General features: G+C 44.2%; 1 protein-coding gene across 1 annotated transcript in view; it reads right to left on the bottom strand.

Moving 5' to 3' along the window:
* Positions 1-11607: 11607 nt before the first annotated feature.
* The window catches only part of MTMR7 (myotubularin related protein 7), a 372736-nt gene continuing 361208 nt past the window's right edge, over positions 11608-23135 (bottom strand). The window contains exon 14 of the mRNA XM_069200518.1: positions 11608-14169. Within this exon, the coding sequence (XP_069056619.1) occupies positions 13807-14169 (363 nt within the window). The 3' untranslated portion in view covers positions 11608-13806. The remainder of the gene's footprint in view (positions 14170-23135) is intronic.

The following is a 23135-nucleotide window of genomic DNA, read 5'->3' as shown; positions in this document are numbered from 1 at the left end:
TTCCAGGGGGCGCTGTAAGGGGACTGTAAGAAGCCTGGGAATCACCTTGAACACCTATCTAGAGTCCCTTGCTGACTCCTGTTTGTTTCTCTTTTCTCCATGGTACACTTGTGTAGGACTACATTTTCTTCTTGGGACTGCAAATCCCATAATGCACAGCTTGGTAGTCAGGAAAACCCGGATTCTGTTTCCCATTGTTTTCAATGGGAGAAGTCCAGTTGCTCCTTTTCACTGGATCCTCTCCTCCAGGACTTGCAAGTGTCCGAAACCACACACACCTGAAACCTCTCCTGTGCAGCCCAGCTTGGAACTGCTTATAAGCAGCCATTTCCTCAAGCTCCCCGTCGTGCATCGGACTTCGATTCCTTTGTGTTACAGACCCCTTGTCGGATGGTGTTCCAGTTTTGTTCCTGTTCTGTTCCAGCCTGATCCTGTTTCCTGTTTCTCTGCCCTGCTCCTGATTGTTCCAGCCAGAGTCTGCTCCCTATCTCTTAGCCTTGTATCTGTTTGTTTCTTCCAAAGCCTGCTCCCTGTTTCTCTGCCCTGCTCCTGCCTTGTTTCAGCCTGAACCTTCTCCCTGTTTCCCAGTCCTGTTTACTGCTCATTTCCTACTCCCTGTATTCCAGTCCTGTCCTTGCCTGTTCCAGCCAGAGCCTGTTCTCAGTTTCCCAGTCCTGTCTCTGTCTGTCCCAGCCAGAAGTTTGCGCCCTGTTTTCAAGTCCTAGACCCGCCTTTGCTTCAGCCTGAGCCTGTTCCTAGTTCTTGCCTCTGCCTCTTTGTTTGTTCCCTTCTGTTTCTGTTTCTTCTTGGTTCTTTGTGTCTGGTAAGTGTTCTATCAGTCTTCACCAGTGCATACATGTCCTCCTGTGTACTGGGGTTGGCTCCTGGTTTCCAGGAGGCAATTCCAGCCCCCATCCTTGTCCAGTGTTATACGTTGTATTTCGTGCCTAACGGTGACAGTGGGCTATTGCTGTTTTCTCAGGAATCGCCACTGTGTTTCCAGCTGGACCCACAAGAGCGTGTCCTGTGTATGTAAGTACTATCCTTGTTTGTGCTCTAGGGTCCAGAGACAGAATCACTTCTGCTGCCTCCTTTCTATGGGGCTGGCAGGGTGACTATCTGTAAGAGCAAACTGCACAGAGGCATTGAGATTCCCTGTCACTGTGGGAGGTTCTGCGCCTTACTCTGTACAATCCCAGCGTATTTGTCCACTAGTAATCCGTTTCAATTTGTTCACACAAGGGTTGCTCTGCTTTTACTTTCCTGTTTCCTGTGCCTGTCTATAGCTGTCCTTTCCGTGTATGCCTTTAGCTGCTCTTCTGCCCTAGTTCACTACCTCTTTAGGATATTCGGTGACCTCAAGGGGTGTCCCAACCAGAGTCCTGATCAGACCCGTCCGAAACCGTGACAACAAAACTCAAGATGCATGTGTTGTGGTTAAAACTGCAAGGCTGGCTAAAGATGTCAATCATGGAAATGGCCATTTAGCAGCTATGTCTAAATCCTAATTTAAAGAATAGTGTGACTATATCTGAAGGTACTCGATTTGTCAACCTTGGAGGGATGAAAGGCTGAGTTGTTCCTGCGGGGATTGAAATTTATGTCATGCAAGTTACACATTGAGCCCTGCAGCAAACTAGGCCTCTGAAAATTATAGGCCATGTGAAATTACAAACCCAGATATTTGTTATCTGCCAACTTGTACTTCTTCAGACAATTTCCAGGGAAACTGTGCTGAAAACTGCAGTCTCCTTCAAAAGTTTTCCAGGGGGCTGTGGATTGCAAAAAACCCTAAAGCGAGTAAGGTTTTGCTGCCACACCAAGAAAGAATTGTAATATTTCCCTAGTGCCCCTTCACAATCTTTGTAATTGTAGACAATTTATATGGAAAGTGTGATATAAAACGCACCATTTAGCATCGTTTTTAAGTGTTTCTACTACTAGAAAACCCACTGCTGAGCACTAGTGGAGGAAGTCAGGCTTGTTTGCTTCTCTCACTCGCATGATCCAACTTATATTTAGCCCCAGGAGCATATCGTTCAGGGTGTATGGGTTGGAGCTCGATTGGCTTTGTAAATGTTTTAGCCATTTTGAACAGAAACATGGCTGCTGTACAGCATGGTTAAAAGAAAATAAAAGTGCTGTGATGCGACTGTGTCATAGTGCTATTTTTTTTTCTTTTTTTTTTACTTTCAGCCATATTGCACAGCAGACTTGCTATGCAACATATCTAACCAAACATTGACAAAGCCAATAGATCCTGCATAGGCAAGAACTATTGGTTTTGCCAATACTTGTTTTTGTATTGTGGGAGGCAAACATGGGAGGGAGGGTGAGTCAGGGAGGCCTACCCTGACAATAGATGGTAGGAAGGGGTGTGGGCAGGCAACCGGCAAAGAAGGTAAGTACAGTGGGTGAGATAAGCAACAACACAACGAGGGACGGAGCGACGAGGGGGAAGAGGTTTACAAGAGAGGCGCACTTGGGTGGGGATGCCGAACAGAGGGCGGGGAGACAGGTGGTGGTGGAGGATAACAAAATGATTCCAAAAAGCGCTATGAAGTGGCTTGCACTGGCCTCTTCATAGTGCTTTTCGGGTCAAAGTTGAAGAGAAAGGGTGGTTAGGAGTGGGAGAAGAAAGAGGGACAGGATAAGAAGAAACGGTAAAGGGGTGGGCGATAAGTTAAATCAAACAAGACAAAAAGTGCAAGTACTATGGAGGGAGTAGAAGGCGGGGGGAGTCAGAGAGGGAAAAAAATAGTACCACAATCAAGCCGGAAGCAGCAGACTGGCACAGATTAACTTGAACCCATCTGTGCTTGGTCCCGCTCCAAAGAAATGATTGGAAATTATATTGTGGCTGCAGTGGCCGAACAAGGAGGCTGCAAAAAAGAGTGAAGTGCGGTCAACAAATGATAAAGCAATGGGTGGGCTCCAAGCCCTTTTTCCATACAACAGTGTCTTGCAAGCAAGATGAATGTGCTAGCCATGCTCTTGCAGGCGCAACCCTAAAAACCGGACTTTTAAATAGGCCCCCGTAATCATGTCCTCAACTTTACAGGCCCCTGTAATTATGTCCTCAACTTTACAGGCCCCTGTAATTATGTCCTCAACTTTACAGGGAACACAAATTGTAAAAACCCTTATGGTAATCTGTCAGGGAAGCGACTCTGTTTTTATTTCACATGTATGACTTCATCTTGATTTCCCTAGGAGTGTTTGCTTTTTCCTGATGTGTTCCTGTAGCTTCTTTATGCAACATAGGACTACTGGATAATGTGCAATGTGAAACAAGTTACTTCTAGATATCTAGGTGAGCTCAGGTTGTGGGTGGGTGTTTGTGACAGGGCACGATTGAGAGCTCTGCAGATCAGGCTGAAGGAAGTGAAAGATTTTCAAGGTGCCATCAGTGGGACATAGGGGAGTTTAGACAGCATGCACATCCAATCCTTAGCTTCTCTGCAGAGCTCATAGAACGATGGTCACCTATGTGCCCAGGGACGTAGCTTCAGTGGGGTGAGGATGTGTTTCGTGTAGGTGGGACTCACCACTAATCATTACTTAGTTGTGTTTGTACAAGCAGTGTCAGTCCGACTGGCTGTCTGCAGCAACCATCACTGGCATGAGTCGAGACATGAAAATATGTGGCAAGTAAGTCATGCAACAAATATCATGTAAAAATATGATAAATGCACTTTCAAAAAAGTGTATTTCCTTAACATGCAGATGTGTTTCATCTTAGTAACGCAGATTATATCGGCACATTGTAAGGCATGTATTAAGAGTAACAGTTTTAAAACACAAAAGTAGAAATATTCATGCTTTCTTCTGCTCTGATGACTATGCCACTACAGAAATGGGAGACAAGTCAGCTGTCATGTGTAGCCTATATGGGGCCTAGATTCTTCTTTTAGATGGAGCAATGTTATAGTCTGTTAAACATATGAGGTTTTTGTAGAAGACACTTCTTGGACTAATCCATTAGAAGGTACTTACATTTGTGATCATAAAGAAAAAAAAGAGGTGACATAAAATATTTGCCTAGGATCACACAATTTGTTCAAGAGGGGAAGAGGGATTGACTCTAAATTTTCATATTGTGCAATTCAGCTAGTAGATGGCTATCTCTTTCTTTCACTCATTGTACATCAAAGGCACTACACTTGTTAATTTTTGGTGCATGAGGGTAAAACGTTGGGGCAGAAATAAGCCACATGAAGGCTTAGCTTGTTTTCTGCTCGAGGGACCAAAAGGACCTTGAGATGGACCAGGCGTCTGGCTTGAGATTTCAGTAGCTTGTCAAGCTCTAAGACTGGGCCTGGGATTGCAGAGCGACCTATGAAGATGTGTGTGAAGCTCAGGGAGGATCAACCTGACTGGGCCTCTGCCAGACACTCACTTCACATAGGTACCACCTGCATGGCTTTAAGAGAGTCAGGTCCTGCCAGATCTCAAATGTGGCAGTAATTAAAAATGTTGAAATGGATCTATCGGGTCCTAACTGAATGCCCTTACAGGCAAAACAATGTTCAAATTGCCAACAATGACTGTGGAAAGCCTTGAGGTAATCCAGAACAGTGATGCAGTTCCTGTTTACATTGCATTTCAACTTTAACTTGCATTCTCTCATTCCCCAATAATATTTGGTTGTTTCCATATATTTCTCTAGTTGTTTTGTGCAACATATGACTCTTATGTGAACCGAGCTGCTTATAGGTGTGTGGGTGAGTTTTGTTTGTGGGAGAGTGTTCATGACGGGACATGAATGAGAGCTCTGGAGATAAGTCTGAAGGCAGTGTAAATTTCTCACAATGCCTGTTAGTGCATCATAAATGTGTTCATGCACATGCAATATGGGCTACTAAATGGACCTGCGCTTGCTGTCCATCCTAAGCCTGGTGTGCTGATGTTAGGTATGAGCTTATGCTAGCCTTATTTCTTGGGCATCCCTGCCCTACGGTGCTCTGAGAAGGACATGCACTAAAGCGGCAACATAATACAGAATATCCCACAGAGGTTTTACAGTGGATTGTCTTACTTTTCCAAATAACTGCACCATCCAGTGGCATCCGCCCCCCCTATCCTTTTTAATTGAGTACTCCTCATTGTTTATTGGGAAACCTCAGCCTTACATACACCTAACATAATTGACAAAGCTACACCCCTATTTAGCCCCAACCATTTTCAAAGTTCACCTGCATCCACTGATAAGACACATCATGGGCAAATATGTATGAAAGTCCATAGGAAGACATCCAAGCAAAACTCATTAAAATATGTCCTGTTTTGCCACTTAATAAAGGTGAGGCAATGCAACAAGTACAGTTATCCTGAACATGTCAGTGCTGTCACATTTTGTGGAATTAAGCATACTGATACTTCTGAGAAACGAAGCTATACATACGTTCTAAATCTGTGAATTAATAAAGAAATACCTTACTCTAAAGGTCAACCCAGAACGGAATTTTAACACCTATTGGTTTGTAAGTTTTATTTCGAGTGCACCAAAATCCACACATCCAAGTAAGCACCAGACTTGTTTCGCTTTTTAAATTCCAGCAGGTTTGACCTGCCAAAAACAGAGTGAGAACTTTATCACACCTGGTAAATACTGGGTGCGATAAACATCACATTGCTTGCTATCCCTGTGCAACTGAACAGGTCATCTGTAATTATGTCATTAGTATGCTACACGTTTGTCACATGTGGACGCTAACTTGAACCCACTAACTTGTAGATGCTCTGAGCAGCATCAGGATTGGCTGCAGAGCAGGCTGGGAGCCTGTGCCTGCAGCCTATCTGCGCAGGACAAGAGCAGTACGGTGGTGACGGCGGCCGCCGCGACGATTCAGGTAAGGTTTTTTTTTATTAATCCCTTTGACCCCCCTCCCCACCTGCGTGCGCACCGCCCCACTTTAGCACTGTGAGCCACTCCTGCATGTGATGTATTACAAAATAGCCCAAGCATCTTCATGTTGGGTAGAAGAGAGGTCGGTGTGATTAGCGTAGCCTTGCACAGTTATTGGAGTGAAGGGCTCTGTACACAGCAAGCACACGGTGCAAGATGAGCCACTGGCTTGTTGTTTGGCTTGCTACTTAATATCCAAAAGTCCAATGTAACGGTGGAGGACCAACCTGGAACCACATTTAGAGATAAGCCATGCTTTGTTAATGGCATGTATGATGGCCGTGAAAAGTTGTACACATCTTTTTATGATCTTTTATCGGAATTTACAGGTTGAATAGTGCTGAGTGCTTGCTATGAGATACCACTGAAAGATAAATGAAAAACATGGATAACTGACCATCAGTAAGCTGAACAGGGTAACAGATAATGTTGTAATCTTTCTAAGTAACTTGCCATCCTCTCACTGTTGTTGTGTGGAAGCCTTACCAAAAAGCTCTCTCTTTAGTGCCATACTCCCCTTTGTGACTGGCACACAATTACTTCAGAACAAGCTTCAATAAACGTAGAGCAGGTTTTTCATAAGGAAAAACTACAGCAATACAGGACAACACTACTTCATGAAAGAAGCTTGATGTCGTGCAGAACAGTTGCAAAATCCAATATCTTCATTAGAATTACCCTTTGCTGCAAATAGGCATTTAGGGCTCTAGTTGGCAACGTAATATTGCAGTTTGGCAAAACCTAGTAGCAGCCGTATCAATGCCTCAAAAATGTTTTTGGTTAACTGCATGAGGTGAATTTGAGGCACAAACTTGACATATACCATGTAGGATTACCCTGCCTAGAAGAGCTACAGGGGCAGCTTTCCTACCAGTAGAGCGAGCCTCAAAACACACAGAAGGAAAATGTCACTTTCCCATTGTACATCTGTTCGTGGCATTAGTCGCTGCAGATTCACATGCTGTGCATAGTCCGCCGTCTGGTGTTGGGTCGGAGTGTTACAAGTTGTTTTTCTTTGAAGAAGTCTTTTCGAGTCACGAGACCGAGGGACTCCTCCTACTTTGGTTCCATTGCGCATGGGCGTCGACTCCATTGTTAGATTGTTTTCCCCGCAGAGGGTGAGGTAGGAGTTGTGTATGTTAGTAATAGTGCCCATGCAATGGAATGACAAAGTATGTACAAAATGAAGGTTAAAGTAATATATTTACAAATGTTGAATATTACTTCCAAACGGCTACAGGCTCCCGGGGAGGCGGGTGGGCGCATGTGAATCTGCAGCGACTAATGCCACGAACAGATGTACACTGGGTAAGTGACATTTTCCGTTCAGTGGCATGTGTAGCTGCAGATACACATGCTGTGCATAGACTAGTAAGCAGTTATCTCCCCAAAAGCGGTGGTTCAGTCTGTAGGAGTGGAAGTAGTTTGAAATAAAGTTCTTAGTACAGCTTGACCTACTGTGGCTTGTTGTGCAGATAACACGTCTACACAGTAGTGCTTAGTAAATGTGTGAGGCGTAGACCATGTTGCTGCCTTACATATTTCGTTTATTGGAATATTTCCTAGAAAGGCCATGGTAGCACCTTTCTTTCTGGTTGAGTGTGCCTTTGGTGTAATAGGCAGCTGTCTGTTTGCTTTAAGATAGCAGGTTTGGATGCACCTAACTATCCATCTAGCTATACCTTGTTTTGATATTGGATTTCCTGTATGAGGTTTTTGAAATGCAATAAATAGTTGTTTTGTTTTCCTAATTAGTTTTGTTCGGTCAATGTAGTACATTAGTGCTCTTTTGATGTCTAATGTATGTAGTGCTCTTTCAGCTATTGAGTCTGGCTGTGGAAAGAACACTGGCAATTCTACTGTTTGATTTAAGTGGAACGGTGAGATGACCTTTGGTAAGAATTTTGGGTTGGTTCTTAGAACTACCTTATTTTTGTGTATTTGAATAAATGGTTCTTGTATAGTAAATGCCTGAATTTCACTTACTCTTCTTAGAGATGTAATGGCAATGAGAAATGCAACTTTCCACGTTAAGTATTGCATTTCACAAGAATGCATGGGTTCGAAAGGTGGACCCATGAGCCTTGTCAAGACAATGTTGAGGTTCCATGAAGGAACAGGTGGTGTCCTTGGTGGTATTATTCTCTTTAGGCCCTCCATAAACGCTTTAATGACCGGTATTCTAAATAGGGAAGTTGAATGAGTAATCTGCAGGTAAGCAGATATTGCTGCGAGATGTATTTTTATGGAATTAAAAGCTAGATTTGCTTTTTGTAGATGTAGTAAATATCCTACTACATCTTTTGGAGATGCATGCAATGGTTGGACTTGATTATTATGGCAGTAACAAACAAATCTTTTCCATTTACTTGCATAGCAGTGTCTAGTGGATGGCCTTCTAGCTTGTTTTATGACCTCCATACATTCTTGTGTGAGGTTCAAGTGTCCAAATTCTAGGATTTCAGGAGCCAAATTGCTAGATTCAGCGATGCTGGGTTTGGATGCCTGATCTGTTGTTTGTGTTGTGTTAACAGATCCGGCCTGTTTGGTAGTTTGACATGAGGTACTACTGACAGGTCTAGTAGTGTGGTATACCAAGGTTGTCTTGCCCATGTTGGTGCTATTAGTATGAGTTTGAGTTTGTTTTGACTCAATCTGTTTACTAGATATGGAAGGAGAGGGAGAGGGGGAAAAGCGTACGCAAATATCCCTGACCAATTCATCCATAGGGCATTGCCTTGAGATTCCCGGTGTGGGTACCTGGATGCGAAGTTTTGGCATTTTGCGTTTTCTTTTGTTGCAAATAGATCTATTTGAGGTGTTCCCCAAATTTGGAAGTAAGTGTTCAGGATTTGGGGGTGAATTTCCCATTCGTGGACCTGTTGGTGATCCCGAGAGAGATTGTCTGCTAGCTGGTTCTGGATCCCTGGAATAAACTGTGCTATTAGGCGAATGTGGTTGTGAATTGCCCAATGCCATATTTTTTGTGTTAGGAGACACAACTGTGTCGAGTGTGTTCCCCCCTGTTTGTTTAAATAATACATTGTCGTCATGTTGTCTGTTTTGACAAGAATGTATTTGTGGGTTATCATTGGTTGGAATGCTTTCAACGCTAGAAATACTGCTAACAATTCTAGGTGATTTATATGAAACTTTCTTTGATGTACGTCCCATTGTCCTTGGATGCTGTGTTGATTGAGGTGTGCTCCCCACCCTGTCATGGAAGCATCTGTTGTTATCACGTATTGTGGCACTGGGTCTTGGAAAGGCCGCCCTTTGTTTAAATTTGTACTGTTCCACCATAGAAGCGAGATGTATGTTTGGCGGTCTATCAACACCAGATCTAGAAGGTGACCCTGTGCATGTGACCATTGTGATGCTAGGCACTGTTGTAAGGGCGGCATGTGCAATCTTGCGTTTGGGACAATGGCTATGCATGAGGACATCATGCCTAGGAGTTTTAAGACCATCTTTGCGTGTATCTTTTGTGTTGGATACATAGCTTGTATCACCTTGTGAAAATTTTGAACCCTTTGTGGACTTGGAGTGGCTACCCCTTTTGTTGTGTTGATTGTCGCTCCTAAGTATTGCTGTGTTTGACACGGCAAAAGGTGTGACTTTGCATAGTTGATGGAGAAACCCAGTTTGAAAAGGGTTTGTATAACATAATCTGTGTGGTGTAAACACTTTGTTAGCAAGTTGGTTTTGATTAACCAATCGTCTAGGTACGGGAACACGTGTATTTGCTGCCTCCTGATATGTGCAGCTACTACTGCTAGACATTTTGTAAAGACTCTTGGTGCTGTCGTTATTCCGAATGGCAACACTTTGAATTGGTAATGTATTCCTTCGAATACGAACCTTAGGTATTTCCTGTGCGGGGGATGTATCGGTATATGGAAATACGCGTCTTTTAGATCTAACGTTGTCATGTAGTCTTGCTGTTTCAGTAGTGGTATTACGTCTTGTAACGTGACCATGTGAAAGTGGTCTGATTTGATGTAGGTGTTTAGTGTTCTGAGATCCAATATTGGTCTCAGACTTTTGTCCTTTTTCGGTATTAGAAAGTACAGTGAGTAAACTCCTGTGTTCTTTTGTGTTTTTGGTACTAATTCTATTGCGTCTTTTTGCAGTAATGCTTGAACTTCTAGTCCTAGAAGGTCTATATGCTGTTTGGACATCTTGTGTTTTTTTGGTGGGACGTTTGGAGGGAGTTGGAGAAATTCTATGCAATAACCATGTTGGATAATTGCTAAGACCCAAGTGTCTGTTGTTATCTCCTCCCAAGATTTGTAGAACTGGCTTAGTCTTCCCCCCACTGGTGTTGTGTGAAGGGGTTGAGTGACTTGTGAGTCACTGCTTGTTTTGAGGGGTTTTGGGCCCTTGAAATTTTCCCCGGTTTCTTGGGAATTGGCCCCCTCTGTATTGGCCCTGAAAGCCTCCCCTTTGATACTGTCCCTGGTAGGTAGACGGTGTTGTTTGTGAGGTGCTGGCTTGTGTGGCTTGACCTCGAAACCCTCCTCTGAAAGTAGTTTTGCGAAATGTGACAAATGTGCCTCTGCCCTGCGGGGAATAGAGTGCGCCCATGGCTTTAGCTGTGTCAGTGTCTTTCTTTAATTTTTCAATTGCAGTGTCCACTTCTGGTCCAAACAATTGTTGTTCATTGAACGGCATATTGAGCACTGCCTGTTGTATCTCAGGTTTGAAGACGGATGTGCGCAGCCATGCGTGCCTCCTTATCGTTACAGCAGTAGTTATAGTTCTTGCAGCTGTATCTGCTGCATCCATAGAAGAACGGATTTGGTTGTTGGATATGTTTTGTCCCTCTTCAACCACTTGTTTTGCCCGTTTTTGGAATTCTTTGGGGAGGTGCTCGATGAGATGCTGCATCTCGTCCCAATGGGCTCTGTCATATCGCGCTAGGAGTGTCTGCGAGTTGGCGATGCGCCACTGATTTGCAGCTTGTACTGCAACCCTTTTCCCGGCTGCATCAAACTTTCGGCTCTCCTTGTCTGGAGGTGGTGCGTCGCCTGATGTGTGCGAGTTGGCTCTTTTACGAGCTGCTCCTACGACAACTGAATCTGGTGTCAGTTGTGATGTAATAAAAGCAGGGTCTGTGGGTGGTGCCTTGTATTTCTTCTCCACCCTTGGGGTTCTAGCTCTGCTTTTAACTGGCTCCTTAAAGATTTGTTTAGCGTGCCTTAGCATTCCAGGGAGCATAGGAAGGCTTTGATAATTGCTATGGGTGGAGGACAGGGTGTTAAAAAGGAAGTCATCCTCGATAGGCTCTGAATGTAGCGATACGTTATGAAACTCTGCTGCCCTAGCTACCACCTGAGCATACGCTGTACTGTCCTCAGGTGGTGAGGGCTTAGTGGGGTACGACTCAGGGCTATTGTCCGATACTGGGGCGTCATAGAGATCCCATGCGTCCTGGTCATCTTGGCTCATGGTGGTATGAGCTGGTGATTGTGACAGAGTCTGTGCCGGTGATATAGGAGTTGCCGGTGGTGGAGAGGGTGGTGGAGTTACCTTCTTCACCACTTTTACTTGTGGTGTTGTTTCTTGTTTTTTTTTTTCGCGACCGAAACGCTCGACAGGCCTCACACGTTTCTTCTTTGTGCTCGGGTGACAGGCACAAGTTACAGACCAAATGTTGGTCTGTATAGGGATATTTACTGTGGCATTTAGGACAGAATCGGAACGGGGTCCGTTCCATCAGTCTCGATGTTGCACGCGGTCGGGCCGACCAGGCCCCGACGGGGGATCGAAATTACCCCTAAGGGCTTCCGGAGCTCTTCAAGATTTGGTGTCGATTCCAATCTAACCCGATACCGAACTAAACAATACCGACGAATTTTCCGTTGATTCTGACTAACTTTCCGACCCGAAACACGGAGCGAAAAGGAACACGTCCGAACCCGATGGCGGAAAAAAAACAATCTAACAATGGAGTCGACGCCCATGCGCAATGGAACCAAAGTAGGAAGAGTCCCTCGGTCTCGTGACTCGAAAAGACTTCTTCGAAGAAAAACAACTTGTAACACTCCGACCCAACACCAGACGGCGGACTATGCACAGCATGTGTATCTGCAGCTACACATGCCACCGAACACTGATTTTCTCACAAATGGATAGCATAGAAAAATGTGAGACAAGACACACAAGATTTAGATTTCAGAAAAGTTATTACCCACTTTTCTGTTTAAACCCGACTCTGAACAGATAAGGGTTTTATCTATGTCAGTTTTTTGATGGTCTATTTTGAGACTCTTGTTAGTAAAAGTCAATGCCAACTTGTACGTCAACCTATACTCAGTAGTTGTAGGATTGATCTCCTTAGTTCTAAGCTGTGAAAGATTTTGTGTACTTTGGAATTGCTGATGTGATAAAATGTCGAACGTCATTTGAATAGCCTTAATCTTCCTAAACTACAGATGTGTTTTATTCAGGAAAGCCATAACTTTAGTGACCCTCATTTTCAAAGTGATATCTGCAACAGAACCTTGAATAGAAACCATCAAGTATTTACACTCACGTTTTGCTGCCAGGCAGAGGACTCTTCCGCCTATGAAATTCAAGTATATCCATTATATAAATAAATGTTGTGAAATGGCCTCCACTGTAAAGTGTATTGCGAGACCAAAAACGGAGACTGAGATCCACAGATCCTGCTAGGGCTTGACTCAAATCCTTCCCTATTAGTGCATTGTTTAAAGCATATCTATATTATGAACACAAAAAACATCCCTCTGTCCCTTGCCCCAACACAAACAAATGTTTGAGATCAGCCTAATATTAAGCTTTCTAAACTCCATATTACAGTTCTAATTATTGCTAACAGTACTAGCATTTTTAGTGAGATTAAGTTTGGATGCGCGACTATCACATGGTTTTAAACAAAATATACTTGCTGTAAGCAAGACTGACCACAGACAGCAGAGCAATTGTACCTACTCAGATCACATCTGCCTGAAATGGGTGATGATATTTTTCAAAGTTACATTTTTAAAGCCTAAGCGATTTCAACGCTCTTCTTAACTTAACAGGTAACTTAAGTGAAACACGTTCACAGTGCTTATTCTTGCTGAGGGTATCTTCTAGCACATTAGCATTTGCTTACTATAAAAAAAAAATGGAAAACCTATGGTCCTCTCTAATTCCATCTCTAGTCTTCCTTATAAGAGTGACTCACTCTCCGGTTGAGAGCATGTGCACAGCGATTCCTTTACTTTACAACTTCCTGGCAAGACCACTATTAATTTGAACGAGTTACCGTCTATAAAGCTTTGATCAGAGGAAAGGACTCGTGTGCGCAAAAGGAGTTGGCTCAGTAAAGAATCAGTATTTACATTAAGATAATAATTGACATATGGGATACTTTCTGCCACGATGTTAGAAATAAAGAAGGAATATCATATTAAGTATTCAAGAGACAAATGTAAATATTTGCATTGCCATCACTGATGGAATGACTCGGTTCTAATTAAAATATCGCTGTGCAGCAGTACAGTACATTTGTTTTCTAGCCTCATTTGTCTTGTTTTATAATTTAAATATAGATCATCCTTATGATCAAATCCTGCGCAGTAAACATTTATGTACAGTAAATAAAAAATACTTGTGATTCTACAATATGGAAACAACATACAGTCTGTGTGTATGTGTGTATGTGTGTCTGTGTGTGTGTATGTGTGTCTCTGCTTCCGACACTTTAAAAACAATTAAAATTGTTAACGTGTTGACATTTTCAAACAGATTTCACAGTAATTGAGGGTAAACGTTTTTGTATTTATGGCATTTGCCAAATTAAATCTAAGATCTCACGTGACACTTTACATCATAAGGAAGTGGCACCATCCTGGACTTGGAAATCTGTGTAGCTAAAACGTCACAGTCTATGCGGTGAGAAAAACGGCTTCATCGGAATCCGGGTCTTTGCCACTGTCTTCACTGGGTAAAGAGTCACCACCACTTGGGGATCTACAGCTTAAGTCCTCCACACCCGACTCCTGGTCACTGTTTCCAGAGAGGTCCAGGTCAGAGCATTTGCGGTGTTGAGGCGCCAAAAGCAGCGCCGGATCTTCCTCTCCTTGTGAAGGGTTGCGGGATGGAAATGATTTTGGACAGCCGCTATAATCCTGCGGGGTATTTGCTAAAATATTGTTTGAAGTAGAAAGGCCTAGTTGCTTGCCGCCATATTGCTGGCTGCTCTCAACGTTTGTACGATTTCCTTGAAACTTTCTCAGAGTTGCCAGTCTCTAGACGGAGAAAAAAATAATGAAGCAAGCAAAAGATTTAACAATAAGGTTCTTTAGCATGAAATGTTACAAAAACACGCAATGTTGTTAATTTGTATGTATGGCATTTCTTTTTGTCTTAAATGCTAACAGGATTGATTTATGTATAAATAAAAGCTAAACACAATATTTCTGTATTCAAATGTGCCTATGTAATATGAAATTACATTCCTGACAGTACAATTCAGAATTCCTGGCGAAAAATTATGCTTCGATCAAACATCATATCATTTTTTAATTTGGTAATCGAAGCATTTAGTTGCACACAGAGATGCTACTTTCTTGGCAAAGGATCAACGTTTTTGTGTGAGGTCGTTGTCTTTAACTTTATGTGCAACCCACTTTTATATCAATCCAATAGCTAAGGCAGAATTCCTGGAGTGGTTTCCTGGTGGAAATGACACTCTAGAGCAGAAAATCCTGGTCCTAGAAAATTCCGATGATGCCTAGTAAATTCTTCCAGCACTTTGTAAAGAACCTTGCAAAATATTATATTGTGGTGCCCTGCAAAATAGAGTGACTTTGGATCATAAACATTGTTGGACCTGACAGCCTCAGGTTGGTTGGTCTTCCCCCATACTATTTGGCTTTCCTCTCTATTTTTGCTGAACTCATTTTTGCTGGCCTTAGGACTCTGTGCTCTTTACCACAATTAAGCAGTGCTTACCTGCTTGTGCTCTCTTCGTTAAGCACTGTAATATTGCCTTACATCCAACTGGCACATCAATTTACTTGTAAGTCCCTAGTAGAGCAGTACTATATGTATCCAGGGCTTGTCAATTAAATGATTCTAGTGGGCCTGTGTAGGAAGTTGGGGTCTGGTTGCAGTACCCCCACCCACCTTTTGCCTGTTTTTTGATGCAACTTTGACTGAAGTGCATTGGGCCCTTGATAACCAGGTCCCCAGTGTCAGTGTTCCTTTCCCAAAACCACACACTTGGGCAATTGATCCCAAGCGGCCAGTCCCTTTAGCACCTTTTGTAAGTACCTAGTAAATGGTACCACTGGTACCCAGGGCCTAGGTATGGCAGAGGGTCCCCTAAGGGCTGCAGCACAGCCTATGTCACTTTAAGGGCATCTCAGTTGCCCGAGTCCAAGGGAGTCAATGGTGCCCAGGGTGTCCTGAGACCGTCTGGAGCTGAGACAATCCTTGGGTTTGGCCAGACTGAACTTCCAGTTGTTGCCTGCAGCCTTTTTCTGCAGGTCACCCTCCAAAGGGAGTAACTCCTGCACCGGACACCATGCCAAAAGACACCGCTGCACCCAAGCCCCACAGCCTGAGGAAAAGTGGATCAACAGTGTCCCCACATGCCAGAGGACCTCAAGAGTTATGCCCCCCATGGGTCCTTCCAGACTGACCTTTCAGTCCCAGATTGCAGCAACTTCCCAATGGGACCGTTTCCTATTGAAGTGAATGGGGCACCCAACGTTTTGACACACCCTCTGCACCCGGATGCTCCACAGCCTCCCGAGATGACCTGTTGGTGTGGCCTTGGACCCTGCCCCATACTCACCATAAGTCCTGTAGAACAGTCCTATAATTTGTTGTCAAGTGTCCAAATGCAGTACATAATTTTCCCCCATGGTATAGCATTACCGCACCTGAAAAATGCACTCTTAAAACCTTTTGAAACGTGAAGAAATTCATAACGCAAAAAGTTTTCACCTGATTCTGGTGATTTTGGTTTCTAAATTTATATAAAAGTAGGTGTTATTTTTATAAATTGGTGTTGGATTGCTTTATTGAGTGTGCATCTCACTGCCTATGTGTGTGCGTTACATGTTTAGCACAACCTCTGATATGCCTAACTGCTTCCCCACACTACCACAAAAGAGAGCATTTGCGGTGTCATTTGTCCCTCTGTGATACCTTTCAGGTTTGTCTGGGCTCTTTGCACAGTGTACCTCATTTTGCTCTACTATATAAAGAGCCAGCTTCCTACAGTTTGCAGCACTGATTGTGCCACCCACATAAGTAGTCCTTTAAACAGGTTTCAACCCTGTTATTGCAGCCTCTGGGTGCAGTTCTAAGCTGCCTTCTCAACCCAGAAAAATAAAGTTTTTGCTAGGACTAAACCTTTCTTTTTCAAACATATAAGTCGTCTCTAGGGTAGGCCCTAAGCAGCCCATGGGGCAAGGTGCAATGTATTTAAAAAGTTGGACATTTTAAGTTTTGTGTCCAGGTAGTGAAAAACTCAAATTGGTTTTTCACTACTGCAACCCCTACCTGTTCCATAAGATAACATTGGGTTAACTTATTACGTTTAAGAAGTGATAACTTTCAACTGGGAGCAGGTAGAAATTTCGAGCCTGGTGTCTAAAGAATTATAATTTAAAGCACTCTTTTTTTATAACACTTTATTTATCATTTTCAAATAAAACAAAGAACAAACACATAGCAATGCAAGTCCAGTTAAACCGATTCCATGGACAGACATTCCAGAGCACAGGCATTTCTGATAACGACAGATACAAGGTAGACGGGTTCATGGTGCTAAGATGGCAAATCAGAACAGGAGCACAAACAGTATCATAGAGAAAGGTACAGCAAGCATGTTTGAAACAAGGGTGCTAAAAATTAAGACAGGGCCACAGTTGCATCATGCTTCTGTGGAGGACTGTGGGGTCGGAGGAGTAGTGACCAGTGAATACAAGTAGTCCCTTAATGGCTGCCAAATATCCCTTATTCTAGATATTACATGTTGTAGCAATGCATAAAGTTCACCAGTGGTATCGCAATATGTAAGTCTTGTTAACTAATTGGCAGTGGTTGGTGTACGTTTGGTGCCATATAGGAACGCTAGCTCACATTTGGCCAATAAAATTGAAATACTTGTGAAGCGCCTTCTAGCTTTTGGTATATCGCCATTATAGCCTGGGAGGGCCAAGAACGAGTCAGCACGGAGAGGCAATCCCACAATACTCGATAGTTGATCAAAAACCTCACACCAAAAGCACCTGATATTTGGGCAAGCCTGGTCATGTGTGGGAGGTCAACAAGCGGTGCACAGTACTTGAGGCAGGAGGAGGGGAATGGTTATGATCAATGTGGGTTGTGTCACTAGCAGTAATATAAGCTCTTCTCAGGAATTTTAAATGTATCAGTTTTTAGCGATGGTTGAAGGAGACAAAACGGCTCTGTTAACAACACACCTCCCAAATTTTCTGGGATAGGAGACGTCCCACGTCCTTTTCCCAGGACTCTCTGAGTCGCTCGTCAGTGACAGGGAGGACTTCAATACATGCACAATATAGTTTGGAAACCAGTCGTGCTCCGGAGTCCGCTGTAGCAACCACAGTTAGTGGGGCAAAATCAGCCAGAGCAAGCAGATAAGTGGGGTAACGTACACGCAAAGCACGCTGCAAGCGACAAAGTACGAAGTGTTGCAGATGAGTGGCATTTGTAAAGCGGGTATCCGCTGTGCACGAGAATATGTCGTCATTGGGAGAGACATTGCAAGCGTCTGGAGAATTAAGTCACTGTAGGGTTTGCTGAATGATCGCTTCCTGTGTAATAGGCAAAAAAGGGTTATTTATCAATATCAGCACTGAGGTGTGTAGTGTTTCGCCCTGAAGCAGGCAGGCTAGTCTACGCCATGAACAGCTAGTAGTAGAGAGTTTGGATATGCCTACAGTGCAGGGGGACTCCCCAAAGCAGGAGGGCGCCCAGAGGGACAGGGGCTGTCAGATCAAGTTCTGGGATAGTATAGAGAAGGTGTGCGTCAGGGTGGAACCAGTGATTCGAATAATAACATTGTGCCACAAGATAGTAGAGCTGAAGATAGGGAAGCTCGAAGCCACCCCGCTCATACAGAAGGGTAAGGATCTCCCAGGGAATACAGGGATGCCTGTCCGCCTACACTAGCCTAATGAGCAAACCTTGGAGTGTAGCGAAAAAGGAATTTGTAGGCGGTACAGGGATGTTAAAAAAAAAAGATATAGGAATTGCATAAGAACCACTATTTTAATAAGAGAAATGCGGCCTGCAATAGACAGTGGTTGCTTCACCCATCTATCCACGTGGGCGGTAAGCCTCTCCACGGCAGGCCCATAACTTAAACTAATAATCTGGTCCTTATGTCTGTGGATACGAATACCAAGGTACTTAGCAGATTCAGTACACCATCTCAGTTGGAATTCAACTCTGGGTGGAAGGGTGCTGTCAGTAAGTGGGGAAAGCTCTGATTTACTGCAGTTGATATGAACCCCTGAAAATTCACCAAAGCGGACTACTTCATCTAGTATGGATATGAGATTAGTGGCAGGTTGGCGGATGAGTAATAGAATATCATCTGCATATAGTGAAACCAAGAGCAGCCTGCTTGTAAACTGTAAGCCTCTATGTATGTGCCCTTCCCGCAAGTGGTGCACCAGGGGGGTTCATCGCTATTATGAAAAGTAAGGGGGAAGAGGACACCTGTGCTGGGTACCACAAGTTATGGGGGAAAAAATTGGTAGAGTGTCCCGTTCAGTCATATGGCAGCTGTAGGTTGCGAGTACAACAAAGACCAAAGCAGTGTAACCTTGTGGAAATCCAGGTTTGCATAGGACAGCATGTAAAAAGGGCCACTCAAGAGAATCAAATTCTTCTTCAGGATCCAGTAAGGTAATAGCTGCTGGTATCTCTGGGGACACTCTGTTGAGCTCCGCAAAAACAGTGCGAAGATTAAGGGATGTGGAGCGGTGCAGAATAAAGCCGGACTGAGCAGAAGAAATAATCTAGTCTAAAAGAAGTGAGGTGGGTGGTGCAAATTTTGGCCAAAATCTTATTGCCAAAACTTAAAAGGGAAAGGGGTCTACATGACTCACAGTAAAGAGTATATTTACCAGGTTTTGGCAAAAGGGTGATAACCGCCTGGCGCATTGTTGCATGGAGAACTCCAGATTCCAATGCCTCTGCATACACAGATATGAGGTAGAGGCTCAGTATGTCTTCATACCTCTTACAGAATGTTCCAGTAAACCCATCGAGTCCTGAGGCACGCACCCCTTCCAAAGAATCTATTGCCTGTGAAACCTCTTCTGTAGAGAGGAGCTCGCTGAGAAACTGCTGTTGAGCGGTGGTTAACCACACCATTGTGATGTCGTCTAAGTATTTATGTAATGCAGAGCATAGTGGTGTAGGTTGGGCCATGTACAGGCATGAGTAGTATGTAAAGCTCAGAGTAGAGCTCAGACTGGACCGCTGCAGTGCCAACGGCACGGCTACCATCCAACCTAATTTCAAGTATGTGTGTTGCAGGGTATAATGGACGTAGGAATCTGGCCAGTGTCCTCCCCGGTCTGTCGCCCTCCCTATATTTATGTGCCTTAGCGTACTTGTCCATGTAATTTGCCTCTCTTTCTGCCAGTTCATTAAATTCATCCAGCAGTAATTTACGCTGGTGTAGTTGGAACTCAACGCCTATCTCCCCAGGCTCCCAATCAGGATCTGTGAGCTGCACCTCAACACGAGCATGGCTACGAAGTATGTCATGCAATAGCCCCGAATGTTTAGATATGCAAATATCCCTGAGTTATGCCTTAAACGGATCCCACAACACTGAACAACTGTCCACCAAACCTTAATTTAACCTGAAAAACTCTATCATTGCTTCCCTCGGGTCAGTGCAAAATGGTGTGTCCTGAAGTGCCATGTCTTGGAACTTCTAGTGTCTTCCGGTGCCCCCCGGACACAGGGATAGCAAGTATGACTTGTACCTGTGAGTGATCTGACAGTGTGTGGGGAAGATGCTTGACAGCAGTAACCCACTGAGTTACCGTATTCCCGTACTAGCTAGGAGCCAATAGCGGATAAGCAACCAGATGCAATGGGGTGCTGAACGAAAAGTATAGGCCAGTGAATCAGTACCATGTAATCTCCAGGGGTCGTGCAAGGTAAAGGCTTCATAGATAGCTCTTAAGGCCCAGAGGGATCGAGGTTTAGTGTCTAGAGCCAAGTCCATCGCTATATTAAGATCACCCCCCACAGGATGTGGTCCACCTCACAACGATTTATGTGGGAGTGGAGATTATGAAAAAATTCAGATGTGTCAATATTTGGAGCATTTACATTTACAAATAAAATCACCCGAGGCCCCTGTCATCTCAGGCCTCCTAGGCATGTGAGCCGAGTGGGCGCGGGCTGCAACCGAAGGGGAAACCACACGCCCCACAAGAGAGTCAGATGAACAAGCCGGTACCTCCGCCCCTTAGAGTTTTTCCAACACTGTCCCTGGCAGGAATCTACACTGTGGTAGCCCACTCGGGTCAATTACCCAGGAGCCGTCTGAGGAGCTTCACAGTCGCGCAGCTATCACGGTCGAAGCATGGCCACGCCCCTTTTAAAGCACTCTTTAATGGTAAAGTCAGATTTTAAGTCACAATTCTGAAACGGACACTTTTAAAACATTGGCATCTTCTTGTCCCGACTATTTGGTGTCAGCTATCTGTATCCTGGGTCACATGACTAGGTATAGCTGGCAGTTGGTCCCAGACAGTGAGGCAAAGGGAACATAGGTTTTGGCAGGATGGTCCAATCTGTGAATTGATGAAGGGGAGGAGCTGTCACCTACCATACTTGCACATCACAAAGGCTCTTCCTGAGCACACTCATAAAGGGTTTGACACTAGTCTATTGCGACCTCAGAGGATCTGTTACCAGGACAAGGTGGCAGGGAACTCCAAACACCTCTTTGTGGGAGCTCCAAAAACGTCTCCTACTGTCATTGTGATCTTAAATAACATAATTTGATGTTTTTAACTACTCAATATCAATATTTTTTTATGTCCAAAACGTTTCTTTGGGAACGCTTAAGGGTTCTACACAAATGACTCCTTGCTGAATGCAGAATATAGCTAGGTTTCAGTAAAGCATGGATTTCACATCTATTTTGACCATAAACTGAAAGTAGGTTGAAAGCAAGAACATTAGGAAAAATGGGCTACATCTTAAAAAATTCCACAACTGTGGTAAGAAAATGTTTGATTCAGCGCTGCATGTTCCGGTTATCTCAGAATGTTTTCAGCACATCAAACTTTTTGTTGATGCGATGTTTAGGAAAAAACAGACATTTTCTTGCGCAGCACTATATTCCAATTTTTCCAAACACACCCTCTTCCCCTCAAACATGTAGCTATATTTTGCCTATTTTTTCCGTACCCTCCATTGGAATCCACAAATCCTGGGTATGCTTAGGATCCTCATGATATTGTGAAAAAGGAACACAATTTTGGGGTCGATTTCTTATATGGAAACAAGTTTTGGATGTGTGAGGGCAAAGCACTCTAAATAGACAAAAAAGGGCTCAGCACTGAGGTGGAAAAGTTTCAGCAGTTAAGGAATTCATGTTACTTATTTGTATTGGCTGATCAAACTACAAGTCCCAGAATGTTGGCTAAACAAAAATAGTAGTAGGTGAAGGCATCATACATGATAGTGAGCCTGGCTTTGTTCAGCACTTTATTATTATAGGAAACACAGACAATCCTGCAGGCCATTTCTTAAGCACATTACGTGCACAGTAACAGGCATACTTGCCAGCCAAATCACTATACTGTGTTGTTATTTCACTGTGTGTCACACTAATTGCTCTTTTTCTTTCCCCTGGAAGCAGTGGTGCCCAACAGAGGCACAATGTGAGCTGAGAAGTAGAAAAAACTGTGCTAGGGGGCATGCACCGGCTTATCAATACAGCTCAGGTTTCAACCATTCCATCTTCTTTCCACACCCAGTGCCTTTTCTACTTTTGCCCATGTTTTCTATGATGTTGTTCTTAAATTCCATTCACTGACATCATGAAAATTAATTTGCATTGATGGAGTGCATTTTTACTTATGCTACGTCGATTATGATTAGGCAATCCATAAATATGTTTAAAACCTTAATTCTTTCTGGGCAACTAAACCCAAATGTGTCTGTGTGTTTAAGATATTGGTCACTTGTTAAGCGTGCTACTCACCCGTTAGGGTCTCAAGGCGCTGGAGGGGGGAGGGGGAGTTGTTACTGCTCGAATAGCCAGGTCTTGAGTCGTTTCCTGGGTCAGTCGTAGGTTGACGGGGAGGGAGTTTCAGGTTTTGGCGGCGAGGTGGGAGAAGGATCTGCCGCCGGATGTGGTACGATGGATGCGGGGGATGGTGGCGAGGGCGAGGTTGGTGGAGCGGAGCTGGCGGGTGGGTACGTGGAAGCTGACGCGCTCGTTGAGGTAGGCAGGGCCTGCGTCCTGAAGAGCCTTGTGAGCGTGGATGAGGAGTATGAAGGTGATCCTCTTGTTGAAGGGGAGCCAGTGTACGTCTCTGAGGTGGGCTGAGATGTGTTCGTGGCGTGGGACGTTGAGGATGAGGCCTGCGGAGATGTTCTTGAATATGTTGAATTTTCCTCTGGAGCTTGGCTGTAGTTCCCGTGTAGAGTGCGTTGCCATACTCCAGGTTGCTGCTGACGATAGCGTGGGTGGCCGTTCTTCTGGTTTTGATGGGGATCCATCTGAAGTTCTTGCGAAGCACGCAGAGAGTGTTGAAACATGAGGATGAGGCGGCGTTGACTTGCTGGGTCATGGTGAGCGATGAGTCTAGTATGAAGCCAAGGTTGCGTGCATGGGTGGTGGGAGTTGGTGCGGTTCCAAGGGTGGCTAGCCACCAGGAGTCATCCCATGCTGAGCAGTTGGAGCTGAGGATGAGGATCTCAGTCTTATCCGAGTTCAGTTTGAGGCGGCTTATCTCCATCCAGTTGGCGATGGCATGCAGTCCGTTGTTGAGATTGATCTTAGCGGTGGCGGGGTCCTTGGTGAATGAGAGGATCAGTTGGGTGTCGTCCGCGTAGGAAACGATGTTGAGGCCGTGAGATCGGACGATGTTGGTGAGCGGCGCCATGTAGATGTTAAAAAGGGTTGGGCTGAGAGAGGATCCTTGGGGGACTCCGCAGATGGTCTTGGTGGCTTTTGACAGGAACT

Source organism: Pleurodeles waltl, chromosome 1_2 (genome assembly GCF_031143425.1).
Source record: "Pleurodeles waltl isolate 20211129_DDA chromosome 1_2, aPleWal1.hap1.20221129, whole genome shotgun sequence".
Lineage (NCBI taxonomy): Eukaryota > Metazoa > Chordata > Amphibia > Caudata > Salamandridae > Pleurodeles > Pleurodeles waltl.
This window is presented reverse-complemented; position numbering and strand designations above follow the sequence as displayed.